The sequence below is a fragment of the Vidua chalybeata genome, chromosome 19 (assembly GCF_026979565.1).
Source record: "Vidua chalybeata isolate OUT-0048 chromosome 19, bVidCha1 merged haplotype, whole genome shotgun sequence".
In the NCBI taxonomy this organism is placed as follows: Eukaryota; Metazoa; Chordata; class Aves; order Passeriformes; family Viduidae; genus Vidua; species Vidua chalybeata.
In genome coordinates this window covers 5,504,653-5,522,939 of record NC_071548.1, presented here as the reverse complement: position 1 = coordinate 5,522,939, position 18,287 = coordinate 5,504,653, and the positions used below count along the sequence as shown (strand labels likewise).

The 18,287-nt window shown below is 44.8% G+C and overlaps 1 protein-coding gene across 4 annotated transcripts in view; it reads left to right on the top strand.

Annotated features, from left to right (window-relative positions):
* TMEM104 (transmembrane protein 104) overlaps window positions 1-18,287 on the top strand; it is a 43,777-nt gene that overhangs the window by 19,681 nt on the left and 5,809 nt on the right. For all 4 annotated transcript variants that reach the window (XM_053960353.1, XM_053960354.1, XM_053960355.1 and 1 more), the window contains one exon: window positions 8,686-8,779. In XM_053960353.1, the coding sequence (XP_053816328.1) occupies window positions 8,686-8,779 (94 nt within the window). The remainder of the gene's footprint in view (window positions 1-8,685; window positions 8,780-18,287) is intronic.

Genomic DNA, 18,287 nt, shown 5'->3' with positions numbered 1-18,287 from the left:
GCAGCAAGGCTTTATCTCTTCCTTTGTGCTAAGTAGTTTTAAAGTGAGAGACTTTCCTTCCCTTCAGGCAACTCCTGCATGACACAGTGGGCAGGATGATGCTGCCCCTGAAGCTATATCCTCCAGGCAGCTGGAGAGTCCTGAGAAACTCAACTGAGAAGTTTGTAGGGGAGAAAAGTAAAGAGGACAAATAAAGAGGCCAACACCAAAGAGTGTTGGTGTTGTGGCAGACAAGGGCTTAGTGGCCGTCAGGAACATTCATCCTTGCTGAACCCAAGTACCTCTTAACCCTGGCAGCTTGTAGCTTGATATGTTTGCAGGGCCCTCTGTGCATCCGTGTCATGCTGGTCCACATCTCCCTTGCTTTGTGCTGTCTAACCCAGGGGCTTTTGTAGTCAATATAAATATTATTGTAGTTGCCAATGCCCTGCCGGGAGAGGCTACAAATATGCAGGAATTTGGGGTTGTATTTGTGTATAAAGATGATGCCCTTGCATTTACTTGGAATAAACTCATTAATCTCTCATACCATGGTAATGAATTGAGGAGGCAGAGAACAACTCCTCAAGGTCACTCAGGAAGGAGGAAAGCTCCACTTTCATATGCTATGGGAGATAAGAGCAAGCTAGTGGTGGGGGGTACAGCCAAATTTGGCTCTGCACCTCCTCTGCTGTCCTTCAAAGTATCACAACCCAAGCATTCAGCTCTCCTGCATCTATCCACTTTGCTGCTTCCCTCCTGCTTGTTCAGATGCAATTAGGTGATGCAGAATAAGGGGGAGCCAGGGGTCAAGGAGGCGGTAAAGTGATTACAAGATGCTGCAAACGGTTGTGCCATAAATACTCCAATGATGAAAAATTAGATGCCAGTCACCTCGGGGTTATTGCTGGCCTCTATCTCTCTCTTGTTGTGAAAAATGATAATGGAAGTGTATTTACCCCAGAGAGTGTAAGCTTGCTGCTGGCTGTGATCCTGCACACCCCAGGTATGCCAGGAACAGAATCCTTGCACCTAATGGCTTTCTGAGAACACTTTGTGCCTGAATTCCTTCAAATTAAGTGGAGAAAGAATTGGTATTTCAGGGTGTTCCTTCCAAAGTGGAAAGTTCCTGGTGCTCAGAGATTGACCAGCTTCAGAAACAGGCTGTGGCCCTGAGTAAGGATAGGGAGAAGAAAGGAGAGCAGCACCCTTGCTGTCCATGTGCTGCTTCTGCCTTGGCCTCCCAGAGCTGCATATGGAGGCTGCCCAGTTCACAGCTGGTTTTTGGTGTGTTGGATGACCAGCAAGATCAGAGCTTAAGGAGCTGGGATGACTACATCTTTTTACTGGGTGGACAGTTAGAATCAAATGCTGGTGCTGGGCTAGAGCCTTTGAAAATCTCTAGATAGTGTTCAGATCCACTGAAGTTGGTATCCTTGGGGATACAAGCACTTCTTTTTATCCCTTGCAGAAGGTCTTCCATTTTGGAAGAGTCATAAGGATCACTGTGGCACAGGAACTGTGGGAGGCAGCATCCAGCTTAAAGGGTACTGTGGGTGAAAGGCATCTTTGCTTCACTGGCAAAAACCAGCCAGCAGCAACCAAGGTCTTAATTCCTGGAGGATACCTCCTCCCTGCCTGAAGGAACTGGGGAAGAAGGTGAGGGCTCCTCAGTGCCAGGAATATGCCTGATGTGAGTTATGATTACAGAGCTCTGCCAGGTGTCCCGAGAGCAGCACGTTAATTACTGGAGCTGCTGTGGCAGCTGTACCCAAAGCATAACTGCCCTTGTTTCTTCAGCTATAAATATTCCCTGTGGATTGTCTGGTGGCTGTGGCCTCCCTCCATTGTGACTTCCTGACTCTGCAGGGGATCTGGAGGTTAAAATCCCTCTTGCCTCTCAACTTCTTTGAGCAATCCTTGTTCTGTGGCTGGTTTATCTCTTTTCAACCAGCTTTGAGCTTCATAACAGCTTGTCTGCTGATAACTTACTGCCTATCGGCATGGCTCCTGCTACAGCCCTGCCTCTAGCCTTGAGAGGCTGTGGATTTTCAGCTTTTTTTTTTTTTTCTTAGCTCTCTAAAAAGCTTCTTCCTGAACAATCAGACTCTTTCCATGTATTTATATTTGTACTGTCTGCTGCAAGGGGTAAAGCTTTACCAGGGAAAGCTTGGATCACTGCCCTTGCTGATGGGCCATCTGGCTCTGTAGCTTGAGATATGAGCTCATGTAGGACAGAAATATGGCCATGTCACCCTAGTGAAGGGGACAAGAGATGGCAGAGGGAAAACCACACTCAAGATACTTTTCCCTTAAGGTGTTTTAGCTGAAAGGCCCTGGGGCCCTGGCAGGAGTAACTGGAGCCCACCTTGGGGTAGCACTGCAGTAGCCACAACTTGAAGTAGGCGCAGAGGAGCTTGCAGAGGCTGGAGGTGTGTGCTTGTGGGAGATATAGGTGGGTCTGAAATGCCATTAAGCTGTTTTCTTTAAGAGTTCCAAACAAGAGTGGGGAAAGCACCATGCATTTAACATTTCTCTCCAAAGTTAGCCCTAAAAATTCCCTGAGGATGTGAACAGAACACCGGTTCCTAAGGAATTGCTAAAAGTGATAGGTCTGGTTCAGCTTTCCAACCAGGAATAAAACCTCTGACCTGTGCCCATGCCAATAAATGCAGTTTTGCTTTTTGGACTTCTTTTTTCCTACATGTGACACATTCCAGTGGAAAGCACCTGAGGTGGGAACAGAGTATTCCAGTTCCCTGACATCTTGTTTGCTCTCTGTACTTGCATAGTCTGGTTTTGTTGGATTGTTTCATCTGTCCCTTCTAGTGCTCATCTGAGTTGTGAAATAGCTCTGAGCTCAGGGATGTCTTGCAGAAGCAGAGTGAGTGTCAGAGTTTCCTCTTCTGACAGCATGTAAGAAATGTCTGTTTTTTCCTGCCATACTCGAGGAGACTTTCCTTGCATCTGAGCACTGAATCGAGCAAAGCTTCCTTTGGGAAGTGCTCGTCCAGTCAAGCCTGTGTCTTATTGGTGTCAAGCTTTGCTGTGGAAATGTTATGTACCCACAGTCCAGTATCAAGCACTCAACCCTTGGCTGCCCTGCAGAAGTGTCAAAGTCTACCAAGGAGAGTGATCCATTTTATTAAACCAGTGACTTTTTAATGAGATCTTATCTTATCCCTCTTTAGAGTAGTGTTATTTGCTGTGCTGTCTTGCGGGGCAGCAGTACCATTGCTCAACAGCTGTGAAATCTAAACATCAGTATCTGCAGAGATGGAGCTTGATACTATCCTAAAGTGAAGTTTGTCTGGGATGTTGTCACTTCTGTCAAAGGGAAGCAAGAACTCCAAGGAATGATATGGTTTGAGGTGTGTTGTAGGTTTGAATGAGGGTGTAAAAAGCAGGGAGGAGGAAAGGAAAAGGTAGGGTGGCTGGGGGCCCAAAGGGAGATGGATATCTGAGGAGTGAGCACTACAACACCTGTTTTCCATCTTCTCATTAAAACTGAGGGATCATTGCTCTGTTACTTGAAACTTAGTAACTTCTCATTGGTATGATAGCCCTGTGCTGTACAAATGATTTTATTCAAAAAGTCTTGCACTTTTTGCGCTGCTTCTGGCACATTTGCTGCATTTAACAAACATGGTCTCACTTTGCTCAGGTACATACCCTGCTTCCATGCCATCTTTCTGAAAGTTTCAAGGCTCTGAATCAATAAGAAGCAATAGCTATTCTTTTTAATTCTCTACTTGGCAAGCACCAAAACCAGATAAAATTCTTACAGATGAGTTTGTGTAGCATGAAAACAAGTAAGTTCTGATGACAGTTATGAATGAGGCTGGTTTTTCAGATGGTCCTCTTGCAAATGTATGCAGGCACTAGCCATAATGCTGTAACTACTGTATCTAATACATGAATCAGCTGCGTTTTGGATGCTAATTGTGCTTCCTGAGCTGTATTGGCTGCTGCTGTAAAAGCCACATGCTGAGCAGCAGATGAAAGCTATTGAACTGAATTGGTTCAGAGTGATAGATGGACCCTTCAGGTCAATAAAGAACCCATTTGGTCAAACAGCCCTCTGACTGGCTTAAAGCATGTTTGTATGGTCTGAAAGACTCCTGGCATTAGCTGGCTGGCCATCACTTAGTGGTTGAGAACTGTCTTGGTGGTCCTCTTGGCTTGCAACTAAGCTGATAAAAACCAATCAGATGTCCTATTAACACTTGATCTTACTCTTGCTCTTAGAAGATAATCCAATAAACAATGTTATGTAACCAAGTTTTAACATAAGAGCTTTAATAAAATATACTTTTAGAAATATATAAATATATATAAAAATATATTCCAGGCAATGGTAAGCCGTAGTTAGTTCCCCTGTGGCAAGAAGACTCGAGTTGACCAGCCTGCTTTTTCATTTTGAAATACTGAGAGCTGACAGGTGCAGAAGCTGGGAAAGTGGTATCAGCTGAGTTGCCAGCTCAGGGAAGATCCCAGACCTTGGTGCCTGTGTTACTGTGGCTTGGCTTGGTGGGAGGAATGCATTTGAAGACCCTCCCAAGGGTTGAGCAAGCGGGTGTGCTGCTTGTGTTCCTACTAGCCTGCAGGGAAGAGTGTAATTCAGGATGACAAACTGCACAAACTGCTGTTCTTCTACCCTCTGGTAGAGGAGAGAAACCCTACTGGTTTCTCTTTTTTTTTTTTTTTTTTTTTTTTTTTTTTTTTTTTTTTGACTGGGAATGTCAGTAAAAGCAACAAAAACACAGTCTTTTTTTAGTCCTTAGTGTGCTGAATTTTCATGCTGTTTTTTAGCATGAGAAAGGAAGAAAAAATAAAGAATTTTGCAATATTCCACATACCCTCCACTATGAGCCTGGTGATTTACCTGACCTTTCCCATTTAATGGAGGAGCTTGGAGGGAAATAAGGGAATCATTCCTAATAGCCAGCCCAGTGCAAAAGAACTGTAACGGTTTCTGTCTGCCATCCTGTGAATTTAGACAGCATTTAATAGATTCAGTTCTCCTCCTTAGCTGAAGGAAACATTCCTTTACCTTGTTTCAGTTTAGTAATTAATCAGCCCCCTATGCCTGCTTGTTTCTAATAAACCACTTCACTAGCAGAAAAATCTTAATCAAAGTAGACTATGCCCATTCTGCCTTGGGTGGGTTTATTTGCTGAATCTTAGGAAGAGAATGATAAACTCCTAGAAAATACCTCAGCTGACTCGAGGTGAACTGGAAAATTTGGGACGGTTTTTCTCATGTGCCAGGGCTCTGCATATTTGACTTCTGACAGGGCTGACTGTTACAGTTTTCTGTGTAGGTTTTAGATTGTTTGAATTACATGTGTAATGAAGTACTTTGTGAATTATTTCCCTCTGGGAGAGTCTGGACTTTGGAAAATTTCAGATAGAAAGTTTGGGTATATGTCTGAGGTGCTTATTTGGGCTTAGTTTTTCCTTAGGGAGAAATTATGAAACTAATTAACTGAGTTGGAAGATGATTGAGGTGTCTAGCGCAGAGAGGTAGAGGAAGCAGACACCCTCCTGCTAAGCACTTTGTCTCTTCTCATCCTTTTGGGGATGTGGTTTTAAATAGAGTTCCAACCTTGATGGTTGATGAAATGAGATTAGCTCTAATCCAGGGACTGAGTCCTTGTCTTCATGTCCTGGTTGTTGGTGAGAAACTGGCCCCTTTTTCCTGCCCTGTGCTCAATCCTGTTAAGCTGCATGCAGTTTCACTTCAAAATGATGTTGATCTGGATCTTTAATGTCCAGTTCTGCTCAGGCTTTCTGCTTCCAAGCAGTCCAGTGTGTTCTGTAGCTTCCCTTCCTAACAGTAGTTGGCACAAATTCCTGCAAAGCAAGGCAACCTCATATCATTGCAGGCTTTAGCATTGTTTGTATTGATCCATGGATATTCATCTTGGATCACTAATGGGTGTCAAGTGAAGAAGGTAATAAATTTCTATTGCACTAGAATTAATCTCTCACTTGGCTCTTTTGGACCAGGATCTTGTTAAGAACAGAAGACACCGATCATCCTAAAGGATGGGGGGGACATTCAACCATTCAAGCACAACTTGTATCTCTTCCCCATGAGTTAAGCAGTAATGGCCAGAGAGAAGGAGAGTTTAAAACCTTGCTGAATGGATTTGGTTATTTAAGGTGCTCTGCAAAAAGTGAAGAACACCCAGGTTGTTCCAGTACCTGAGGATGCTTTTCAGCAGCTGAGCCCCAAATCCACCTTGACATGTCTCCTTTCCTCGGTGAGTGAGACAAATCTGGGTTTCAGACCTGGCTGCTTTGGTGCTTGGTGATTTTGTGTCAGTCCTTGCTATGGTTTGAGGGACTGTTTTGCCAATTGGTTCTGGATCATTCTCGTTTGCAGCAGACACCTGTTCCTTAATTATCATATCCTTAGTCCGTCTCTCTGTGTTCAGCGCTTTCTGACGCAGAAGCTATAAACTGATTTGAGGGGAGGCTGTGTAGAGCAGTGTGGGGAGAGAAGGTTGAAAGAGATTGGTCCCAAACTCAAGAATACTTGTCAATAAGACAGTTGGTGTCAACTTTTGTTTGCTTTGGGCCCTTGCCCTACATCACTTTTTAGTCAAAGTTTTCTTTAGTCTCTTGGGGTTTGTGCATTGCTCTAAGATGGAGTGGCAGTCCCTAGTGGGCAGGTATCGTGGTTTAACATAACTTGTTTTTTTATTTAAAGAGAAAATAGTGGAGTTAAGGTCTCAATTAGAATAAATGAACAAGAGGGAGAAGAGTAAAAAAAAGATTTGTAACTGACTGGTTTGCTTCTATGTTAAAACCTCAAGTCCCATAACTGTTAAACCTGATTTGGCTCTTAGTTTTGCCAGTTATGCCTGTGGCATTGTATTCTGTGTGATTTCAGCATTTCATCCAACAGCCATCAATTGCTTCACAAATCTGAATTCCGTGCATGCTTCCTGTCCTTTTTTTTTTTTTTTTTTTTTAATCTGAGCAGTAAAAGCAAGACTTGGTGTAAGCAATGGTCTTGGATCAGAATACATCCCCACCAACCAACATGTCAAACTGAGGGTTCTCTCCCCTGCTCCCCTTCTGGGTTTACTTCCATCACCTGAGAATACTTGTGATGTGAAGCATTTCCAATTTGCCTTGCAGATATTCTGAAACTGTCTCAAGAAAGGTTTCTTGGGGTTGTGCTAGTCTTAAAATAGCTTGGATTCTTTTCTGTCCTGACTCTGTTGGGGTTGACAGAGACCTTGAGGCTTGGCAGACCTGCCCCTCTGAGTCCCAGTTCTTCACTTCTGGTGACACTTTTCTTGAACTGCTTTAAGAAGTCATGGAAAAGAGCAGTGTGTAAATATTAATGTTGAATATTTGTCTTTAAAAATCTCTTTGGGATGATCTACAAACCTGTGCTGTGGCTTTCTAAGTACTGCCTGCTTACAGCATTTGGGCCTGTTAGTGTATTGCTAGCTGGTGCCATCCCATGGAGGACAGGCAGGGCTCTCTTCTCTTAACACCCATTTTGTCTCCCTCTTATAAGTAGCTTCTCTCAATCTCAATGTTCAGACTGCAGCCAGGGTCTGTTTCTTCTTGCAGTGAACACTTTTCTCTCTGGGGTAGGTAAGACTTGAGTGCTGCTTTGAGCAGAGGTGATGGTGCTGCACAGGACAGGACATGTCACCTCTGGGCATGGGCTGATAGCATGATTGCCTTGTGCGCTCTAGGAGGTGCTAGAAGAAACTCTCATGGGAAGCTGTATAGTCCACATTCCTAGGATGGATCATTGTTGGATGTATTTTGCAGCCTAGCTGGAAGAGATGCAACAGACTGGTGCTGCAGTGTACCCAAATTTAATTCTCCCCATCCCTGAAAGTCTTCAAGGCCAAATTGGACAGGGCTTTAAGCAACCTGGTCTAGAGGAAGGTCTCTCCCCATGGCAGGGGGTTGGAACAAGATCGTCTTCAAGGTCCCTTTCAACCCAAAGCATTCTGTGATTCTATGAAACACTGGTCTCTTAATAGATGTCCAAGAAGGCAGTGAGGAAGTTCTTCATGGAAGAACCTTTACTTTCCACACTGAATTAAGTTCTCTGAGTATATCTTTGATGACTTTTCCCCTCATTTTGCACAGGTTTTTAGCTTCCAAGAGCTGACTGTTACACTGTAGCTTCCCACTATCTGTTTTTATGTGTATAAAAAACCCTGTATGTTTTACACAGGTGACTTAAAGCATGGGGGGGAAAAAGCTCCAGGCAGACTTGGCTCCATTGATGTTGAGCCTGGGATACCCTGAAGCCACCCCATCAATGCTAATGGAAGTAGACTGGTGAGGGCTATTCCTATTCATACCTAAACTGAGCATGTACTTGGGCAAAGAGGCCACAGTTTAATATTTAATGTTCTGTAAGGCTGTACTGAGAGCTTTTACTGAAATGTGTCAGTAAAGGGTAGCAGTGATAGCAAATGGCTGAGAGCCAAGAGGATCCTGAGCTCTACTTCTGCCCAAGGCATGTTCTGTGATGCCCAACAGCTTACTTGACCGCCTGTGTCTCAGCCAACTTAGCTGTAAAATTAAGAACAAAGCTTCATGACAAACAGACATGTCTGGAGGTGAACTTTCAATGCAAGTTTTGCTCTTCTGATAAATTCATCTTGCTGGCAGAATTTCTGATTTTTAATCTAATGTGTGATTTTGTTGTCCTTCCAGGCAGCGTTCACGCTCCTCCTGGGTCCTTTCACCTTCTTCAATGTGCAGAAGACTAAGTATCTTCAAATCATAACGTCCCTCATGAGATGGATAGGTGAGTCTTGGCAGAGGCTCTCTTTACCATTGATGGAACCCGAATCACGCAACTGACGCTTCTCTTTGGCAAGATCTTCTTGTTTGGAAGCAAGTGCTTGTCAAAACAACCTCTTTGGGGACAATTGTGCAGGCCTAATAAATCTTTGAGGAGAAAGGTTATAGTCTAGGATTAAATTTCTGATTAAAACAAAACAAATTGCTCTCCATCAGACATGGCTGGTAAATGAGGTTTTAGTCTGGTTTGTATGAGGGGCAGAAGAGGTTTGGTGGAGTCTCCTGTCTGGGTGCTGGCTGTGATACCCACCAGTTGGAAGTTTCTTATTCTCACACATATGCTCAACAGACTTTAGACAATCTTTGTTTCGACCTGAGAAAAAAAAGGCATTTCTTTCAGACTTTCCATCCTTAGTTTTATCATCTGCTTGCATTTAGTTTCCTCAGTCTTCCTTTATAGTAAGATGTGCTGCATTGGAAACCCCCAAAACCAATGTGTGCTGTCCTTGGGAAGTCCTGCTCCCATGAGTACTTTCCAAAATATTGCCAAGAACTTCAGGGAAGACAGATCATTCCCTTAAGGGAAGTAAGACATCACTCCTGGGTTTTTTTTTTCTCAATGCCTTTGTCATTCAAAGATGCAGCTGCCTCATGTCTGGCTTGTGTGTGTACATTCTGTTAAAGGCTGAGAGGTGTGTGTGGGTTGTGGAGGTTTATGTTCCGGTTTGTCTATTTTTGTGTCACCTAGACAGAGTGACTTGATACTGAGGGCTAATAAAGAGCATTTCTGCAGGTTAATGATCAGCATTTCTGCAGGTTAACAGTCTCCTGGTGTGTAAATCCAGACCATTCAGAAACAGAAGTAGCTCTGTTTATACCTATCACTGGAATAAGAAGAAAAGCTGCTTCTCTAACTATTTCCCATTACACACATATTGTTGGATATTGTACCTTCTCTGTGAATTCTTCCTGTTTGGAGGTGGCTGGCAGTCACTGCAGAGGAATAGAGATCCTCTGTTCTAGAGGATTCCTAAGATGGGGTTAAGCAGTTGACACCCAGTAAAATTAAGTTGGGTTTTAAGCTCTCAAGTCTAAGATGTTGAACAGTTTGAGTTAATGAATCCTGACTTTGGATGGTGTGAAAATCCTGAATGCCTGTTTTTCTCCTTTGTTGTCTGAACACATTAAAGGTTTGAAAGCCCCCCATTCTTCAGAGAAAGAGGTTATCTCATTAAGGGGTACTAAAGGAAATGAGGAAGTTTTGCATGGGGATTTTTTATTGGTTTTTTTTTCTTTATAAGAGTGATCTCTGTTCAGCTGACTGGCCTGATTCCAATCACCCTGCCTCCTCTTTCGTGGTAAAGACATCAGTCAGACCTCATCCTGTCTCTGTGACAGTCTGATGCCTGCCTCATCTGCCATTGGTTTCCCTTTAGCCAGCTCCTTCCAGTATGGGAATTGCGGAACTGTTCCTCTCTTTCATGGCTTGATGGAGATGGATAAAGGCAGTGTTTGGAGAAGTGTAGGGGAAATTCATGCTTTAGCCTGATTGATTCTTGCATCAGCACGCTGGGGAACAGCTGCCCCAGATAATGATAGTTAATGACCCTGACAGCACCTTAGTGGCTACTTAGAAGAACGGATTCTGTATGTGTACAATGAGGGATAGATTTATTGGGAAAGACAATTTGTCAAAAAGCCATGTGATGCAGGGAGCAGAGAAAAAGCTCTTGCTGCAAATCCTGGGGTAAGGATCAATCCCATACTGCTGAGATTTGTCAAACTGGCTTCTCCCATGTCCTCACATCACTGCTGTCCCTCCTCCAAAAGCAGGGCTGTGAGTTAAACACAGGTTGGAGTTTAGAGAGCTTAGGTCCTAAAGAATGGTCTTGGGTAGTGTTTTGTGGTCTTCTGGACTTTTCCTGCCTGCATGCCAATGGCCAGATGTGAACTCTTTGTCCTGATATAAACTGTGCCTTCACCTTCACCAACCTCCTTGGGTTGATTTTAGCCATGTGGTGCTGGGGCTGGTTCTGCAAAGCACTCTGAGTAGCAGAGCAACACTGCCGCTTCCCACCTGTTTATTGTGTCAGGGAAAGAAAACCTTCCCATGTAGACAGTGGCTTATTCAGCTTACCTGTGCTCATTGGCTTGGTGTGGATGGGAATCTGACCCATGCTTTGCATCATGATTTGAAAAAAAATCAAGCCTCCCTGAGCTGGGAGGTCAGTATAGACTTTGCAATGTGCCTCCCACAGGGCCCACCACACACCCTTCTCCCCAGCCCAGTGGAAAATCCCTGGATTTCTGAGCAGAAGAGGCTGATGTAAAGCAGCACTGCCCCAGGTGTACTGGTGATTTAGATGATAGCAGCTGAGAGGATGGTTCTTGGCAGCAGAGAGAGCTAGCTGTGTGTGAAGGTCATTTCTGCTGGTGTTTGTAACAGTGTCAGCCTGCTTCCCCTCTTTCTCCTGATCTAAGTGATAATCAAATGTCACCAGCCTCTTCCAGAGCCTTGTGCTCATCACAAACAGCACATTGACTATCAAAGCCTACAGCAGTCTTATTCCACACCTCATAGATTAAAAAAAAAAAAAATTCTCTTTCTGAAAAATAGGCTTAAACACTGGGATCTGAGCTGGAAATTAAAAATGGACCAGTTCAAAGAACGTTGAGATGTTCCAGGGATCAGCCCTTTATCTGGCATTCTCCCAGGATAAGGGATTAAGCCAGGGCAAGCACCTCTGAAGCTTCTAAAAAGAGAAGTCTCCTTCTCTAAAAGGAGAAAGTTGAAGGAGGAACTTGCAAGCCGAAGTGTTGTGCTGCTAGAGAGCCCAGACAGATGGGCTCTCCCTTTCTGGGCCTGTTGATCATGGACAGCTCATCTCGAAGGAAGGCTGGCATGGCAAGGCACTTCCCTGCCAGGACTGATTGGAGCACAGAGGGTGGATCTGTGTCTCCAGGTGGAGTGGGGCTGGTGGCAGAGAGGGCTTCCAGAGGAATCGAGCTGTTGCCAGTCTTCTGAAGAGTAGCAGCTTACACACTTGGCTGCAGAACTGATTGTCACTTGGCATTGGTGAGTGCCAATGGTTAAATTCAGTGCAGCAGTTGGTGCTTGAACTGCTGGCCTTACCCTTGCTTAGAGATCTCTGTTCTCCAGGAGCTGGCAGATGAGGAAGTCTTTGCCTACCCAAGTTCTCATCCCTTTCCCAATGCAGAAGCTCCTCAGACTGCTTTGTCAGCCTTTTGCAGCTACCTAAGCTGCCTTGGGAGATGGAGCAGAGGCACCTTAAGGGGTGCAACAAGGAGCCTGCCTGCTGTGCCCTTTCCCTGGAGAAAGGGCCAGTCATGAAATATCATTTGGTTTTAATCCTGACAGTGGTGCCTACAGTGAAGCCTTGTTTTGATTTGTGGTTAGAACCTTCTTGGCTCGCCCAGCTCTGGGGCCATGTGAGTACAAATTGTTCCTATGGGGTGAGGAGGGTCCTTCCCCGAAATATAATTCCTGCCTTTCTTTCAGCTCTCTTCCACCTCAGCCTTGGGAAAGTGAAGAGCTGTTATTAGGCCAATTCCTTTACCAGTTTTAGAGCCTGTTTCCAGGTCCCTTACAGAGTTATTGGAGCAGGGCTTCCTGCAGAAGGCTAAACCAACTAAGCCATCAATAAATTTAGAGCTGTTGGTATTTCCAATTCTGCTGTTTGGACTTCAGACACTTTTTTTCCTGGAGGGTTTAAATCCATGGTGGCAATGGATTGCTCTCTAAAGAGATTTGTTTATCTAGCTGTTTTTTTTTTTCCCTCTCATTCCTTCAATCCTGATCAAGTGGGTACTTTTAGGTGTGAGCTGCTGAAGGGTACAACCCAACAAGAGAGACTGAGCCAGGCAAGTCCCATTCACCTCTCACAGCAGAGGGGATGCAGCTCACTGGGGCACAGCCCTACCTCTTTATTATTGGATAATATTGGATAATAATTGTCTAGCAGCATCATGGGATAGGATATGGATTAGGAAAGATAACAAAAGGACAGAGCTTGGTGGAGCTGAGCAGCAAACATTGGGCTATTGTGTATTAAGCAGCTAACCCGATTAATTGTAGCCTGTTGCAGCCCGAGATGTCCAGCTCTATAGGTGAGGACTGCTGGCTCTAAAGACATTGGTAGTGTGATTATTGCTGCTGTTATTAAATTGTCTCTGCCAAATGTTCCCAGACAGCTCCCACGTGGGGCCTGTGCTCTGTGTGCTGCTCATGATGCTGTATTGTAGTTATTAGAAAGTATTGTATTTTAATGAAGAGATAGTTCATAGAGTAATAAACTTCTGGGTTTGGTTGAACAGGCTCAGTTCTCTATCCCTGTTGGATCACACCACATCTATTCAAGTAAATGCAGCCCTTGAGACAGAGCCTTCACAACCCTGCCCAAACAATGATCTCACAATTACATGTTCAGGAATAAAGTCTTTACTCCAGCTCTTTCCCCTGGCCAATAAGACCAAGGGAAAGCAAACAAGAATTTCTGGGAAGTCTGTGTTAAACCTTTCTTTTCTCCATCCCATCCCCTTCCAGGATACATGGTAGAAGGCTTCTGGGGCAGAAATTATGAAAGGGCTGTCCAGAGCATGCTAGTGGGGCTGACTTTGTGTATCTGGGGGTTTCACTGCTAGTTCTGCTCTTTCTGCCAAAGCTCTGCTGTATACAGCATTGCTCTGCAGAGAACTGGTCTCAGACCATCTCACCTTGCAAGCAGTCTCAGGTAACTGTCACTGCCATCCTTAGCAGCAGAACTATCTGTGCTGTAGTTGACTCGCTGCAGAAACCTGGAGTCAGTGTGCTACATCCCTTCAAGTACTGAGACTGAGAATTACAGAGGAGGCTGATTTAGGAGGGGGGACAGTTATCTGAAGTCCTGCATTTCCAGTCTCCTGCTGAGAAATCAGTCTGCCAGTGCCCACAGTCCTCAAGGTGGGTGGCCTCTTTTCACACCAGAAATTGAGCTTTCTGCAAGTAGCTTAAGGGGGGATCATTGTGATCTCTGCCCCTCTCCTTTCACACTGCAGGGCGTACAGGAGGGTGAGGGAATTCGACTGTAAATCAGGACACTGTTGCATGTTCATTCTGACACGCCGCTTCAACAAAGTTACTTCATGTTCTTATATCCCTTTTGGAGCAGATGAAGCTGCTGCTAGAGCCCAGGGTAAATAATTCACTAACAAGTAGTAAATATATGTATGAAGAGTTAGTTAAAATGCTGTGCTTCTGTCATGCCTGCTTTTGGAATTGTTGGCTGAGGAGCTCATTTCAGTGCTGTTTGTGGGAGGCAACGGGGTGAAGCAGTGCCTGTGTGAGAGAAAGAGCCTTGTGAGCTTCAGACACAGATGGAGAGTGATTTGCCGTTCTGGACGGGACCACTGAGATCCTGCCTGAGGAGTTGATGCTCCTGAAAAGAGCACTTTATTAAGGCAGCAACAGACACTGATGGGCCTGAGAGCTGAAGCAGGGGGAGCTGGACATGTGAGGGCATGTTCAACCCTGCAAAAGGGTCTGGATGACTGTGCCCACGCAATTTTTCAGAGTAGGGCTGTGGAATGAAAAGCTGCTTTCTGTTCAGAGTGGATGTTGGTGGAACAAGATAATAAAAAACTTTGCTGTGTAGGGCCCAAGGCAGGATGGGCAAGATGTGGCTAAGTCTGCAGAGCACCTGGATGTTATAAGACATGGGTGCTCTGCAGCCAGTGCTTTCCATAACATGCACAGCCATAGTTCAGGCTCATAGTGACACCAAAGTGTGTATTATTCCCTTCTCTCAGAAGATTAAATTATGACATGGACAGAGAAGTGACTGTGAGAGCTAATAGGCCAAGCCAGCAGCAGAGCTGAGAGCAGAGTCCTGGTTGCAGAGGTTTTATGGTTCTTCTGCCAAAGGTGACCGGCAGAGAGAGGACCATAAACTATGCGGATAATTTTCCCCCAGAAGCAAACAAGCTGTGCTGGCTGCTCTTTCCTTCCCTTATGTTGAGAAAAAGCATCTGTGGTAAACGTCTGAGTGCAAGGCCATTTTTCTCCTGTGAACTGTTGCTGGTGTGTAGATGTCTGTGGGACCAACTGATGTGGGCTAAGATGGGGCAGCTGTGCTGGTTTCACGGCAGGCGTTGTTACCACAGTTGGGGAAGCTACTTGTAAATCTTGGTTATGGTATTGCAAGCCTGATGAAGAAAACCAGGGAAATTATGCCCTTAGAGCAGAGAAGTTCCACTGAACTGCTTTTAGTTGCTGAAAAGTCCTGGTAGTACTTTTTAAATGGAATTTCCCTTTGTGAAGTAAAGGGGCTCCACTTGGTCCAAGGCAGCAGTGTCTGAGTTTGCTGCAGCAGAAGCAAGCCAGGCCTGGAGGAGTGGAGGTGCCTGAGAGGCTTTTTCTTGCCTTCTTGGTAGGCTGTATCACACTTCTGTGTATAAGCAACAGTCCCTTGCCATGTGGACCCTCCCTCAGGCTTTGGGGCAGGGAGGGTAACACTGTCCAGACAAGTCCCTGCTTTCCATTAGAGGAAGGAGCCACAGTGATGTTCCACAACTTTTTGCTCATACCTTTTTTCTGGGAAGTAATTTTCCTCCTCTTTTCCTTCTGACATTTCTCTCCAGAGAATTGCTGTCTTCTATGAACATATCCATCTTGCTTCCCCACAGTCTCTGTACTCATAAATCCTTCATCTTCCTAGAGTTGGTGTTTTAGGCTCTGTCATTGTCAAATCCGATCCTTAACTACTCCAGCTCCCACATCTAATGGAGCAAACCTGGTTTTCATGTTACCTCTTTACTGTCAGTTCATATAGAAACCCCCTCTGAAGGTTGGAGAAGTTAATCAGTTGCTGCTCTGTAGTTTGTGGAAAACTGGAGGTCATGAACAAGTGGCAGGCTATAGCTTTTGCAAGAGAAACTGGCTAAATGAGCTTTAAATTTAAAAATCAATGTCTTAATTTCAGATACTTTGTTCTGCCAGCATGTTGGAGTCCAGCTGTGCTTTAATACTTCAAATGCCACAGGATCCAGAATGCCTGGTGGTTCCAGAGTTGTAGTAGGCTCTTCAGCTTGCCCACTTCACTGCTGGAAGCCAGATGGCTCTGAGAAGGGGCACCGACATTCTAGAAAGACATCAGCAGGGAAGTAGACAGCACAAGTGTCAGGTGGGAATGCAGCAGGTAGGACTATCTTGACGTGTTCCTCGCCCATTTAGCATGTACAGAGCAGATGCTCCTGGTTTTGTGCCCTTTTATGAAAAAACTGCCTAATGTTCAACTAAATGAGATCTGTTCCTCCGTTTAAGAGTGGCCTGCTGTGTTTTGACTTGATACAGGATTGAGGTGGGGAGAAATCTTCCCCTTTCCAAAGAGACTGGGTTTAGGAAGCTCCTGAAAACATCTTCTTCCTGGCATCCATCATTCTGCCTAATGTATGAAAAGGGAAGCAAGTGGCATGTGTTAGGATAGGGTGATCCATTATCATTATTTCCTGGCATATTGATTCTCTGCCTGGACAGGAAAGCTCTGTCACAGTGTCAGCGGTGGTGACGGATGGCCCTGCCACAAACGTGTCATGGCACCAACTCAGACAAATGGCTGGGGGTAGGGGAGCAGCCAGGCATGGGGTGGCTGCACACCACTGCCTCTCTGGTCCCTGGAAGGGGTGGCAGGTAGGTGTGGTGATGTTCTCTTCAGGCTTTCCTTGTAGAAGGAGGAATGGGAGTAGCAACAGGGCTGAAGAAGATGTGAACATCTCACAAGTACCATGTCTTGCAGGGATGCAAGAGGGGTTAAGCCAGAAGCTCTTTCTGAACATCAGTTCTTGCAGGAACATACCATGACAGGGGAAAAAATTGTGTTTGAGGCTTGGACTTATTTTCTTTTCTGCAATAGCCTTTGTGCAGAGAGATGAAACTCATGTACAAACACCATTTTTCATTTACAGAGATGTTTTCTCTGACTCTTTAAGATGATCCTTAAACTCAGAATGGCTAAGTTATCTTCTCTGCTTCTCTGCAGCTCTGTTATGTTTCTATCAAAATGCACAAATATGTATTTCTTAATATCTCCAGACTCATATATTTCCCAAACTGTACTACTTTGGACGTCTGCTCGTCCATATTCATCCTTACTTCACCTGCAAGAACCAGAGCAGAACTGCCCTGTATCTGAATCAACATCTCCTGAGTCAAGCAGGAGAGGAGCAGTAGCTGACTGCAAGGTCTGCTTTATCTTGAGAACATTTGTTCCTCAAATAGTGAGGGGGAGCAAAGAGTCTGCAGGAGAGGCAGTTGGATGGCTGGGATGAGATTCATCACAATTTTCCTTTATGGTGTAGCCCCTCTTTATTTTTTTCCTCAGCTTCACTTAGATCCTTCACTAAAAATGATGCTTGAACATCTAGAGGAGGCGAGACAAGAAGTGGCTTTTGTGCCTTGCTGTCTGCCAAGCCTGTGGTGTGGGAGCTTGGAGTGGGTTTAACACTGTGGAAAAATCAGGACAAGCAAAATTCTTCATTGCTTTTTAAGCATTTATATAAAACAAGGCCTAAGGCAAATTTTTCATGTAACCATCTAACAATCCAAGGTGCCATCACTGTCAACCTTACTTTGTGGTTATGTGTGCTGTTGATCGTGGTCTGAAGGTAGGTGTTTCATACCTGGAACACTTTGCTTGTATCCTCTGTTCTGTGTGGAGAGGGATGCATCAAGGGTTTTTTTGTGAATCCGTGTCTTCACCAGGATTCTTGTGGTGAAGGAATGCTGTTGGACAGCTGATGTGACAACAGTAGGTGACATTAAGTAGTGTCATGTTACTCTGCCTTCAGCCTGCTGTTCCAGGTAGGGGATGCGAGTGGGAGTTTTGTGTGTGCCTGAGGATCTTGTGCTGCCTCTTTTCTGCTCAAAGCTGCCTGTCCATCAGCCCGTCATCTTCTTTTCATTTTGACTTATCATCCAAACCATATCTAGGTTTCAGAGTTTCATTTTTTGGCTCGCCTCCTCTCAGGGACAGAGATAAATTTGACATGCAAGTGTTTTAGCTCTCCAGTTCCAGGAGCGAGAAACTCTTCTGCCTCAGGGACTGAGAGAAAATAACCATGGGGCAGGGCTTTTGTTATCCTTTCTGAGGCTGGAATTGTGCAGGGAAAGTTTCCAGTTTACTCAGCACCTTTCCTCTCAAGGGTCTGGCATCTGTGGAGCACCAGTGCTCAGGAAGGGGAAGCAGAGCTTGCCTTGTTGGAAGCAAAACTAGTTTGGATCTTAGTATTGGATCCTCGTTCCTTGTAATTATAATAAGTTTCCGAAATGCATATTTAATGAAAAACAAATATATTAAATTCTAGTTGCTTAAGCCAAAGACCATCCATCATTTAGGGAATCCACAAGAATTCTGCTCCTTCAGTGTTCCCTGCCAGAAAAGCACATGTCAGGGCAGAGGAAAGTCTGTGGGAGATGCTTCAAGGATGGGGTGCCTGCCTGAAAGTTCCCCTGACCTGGT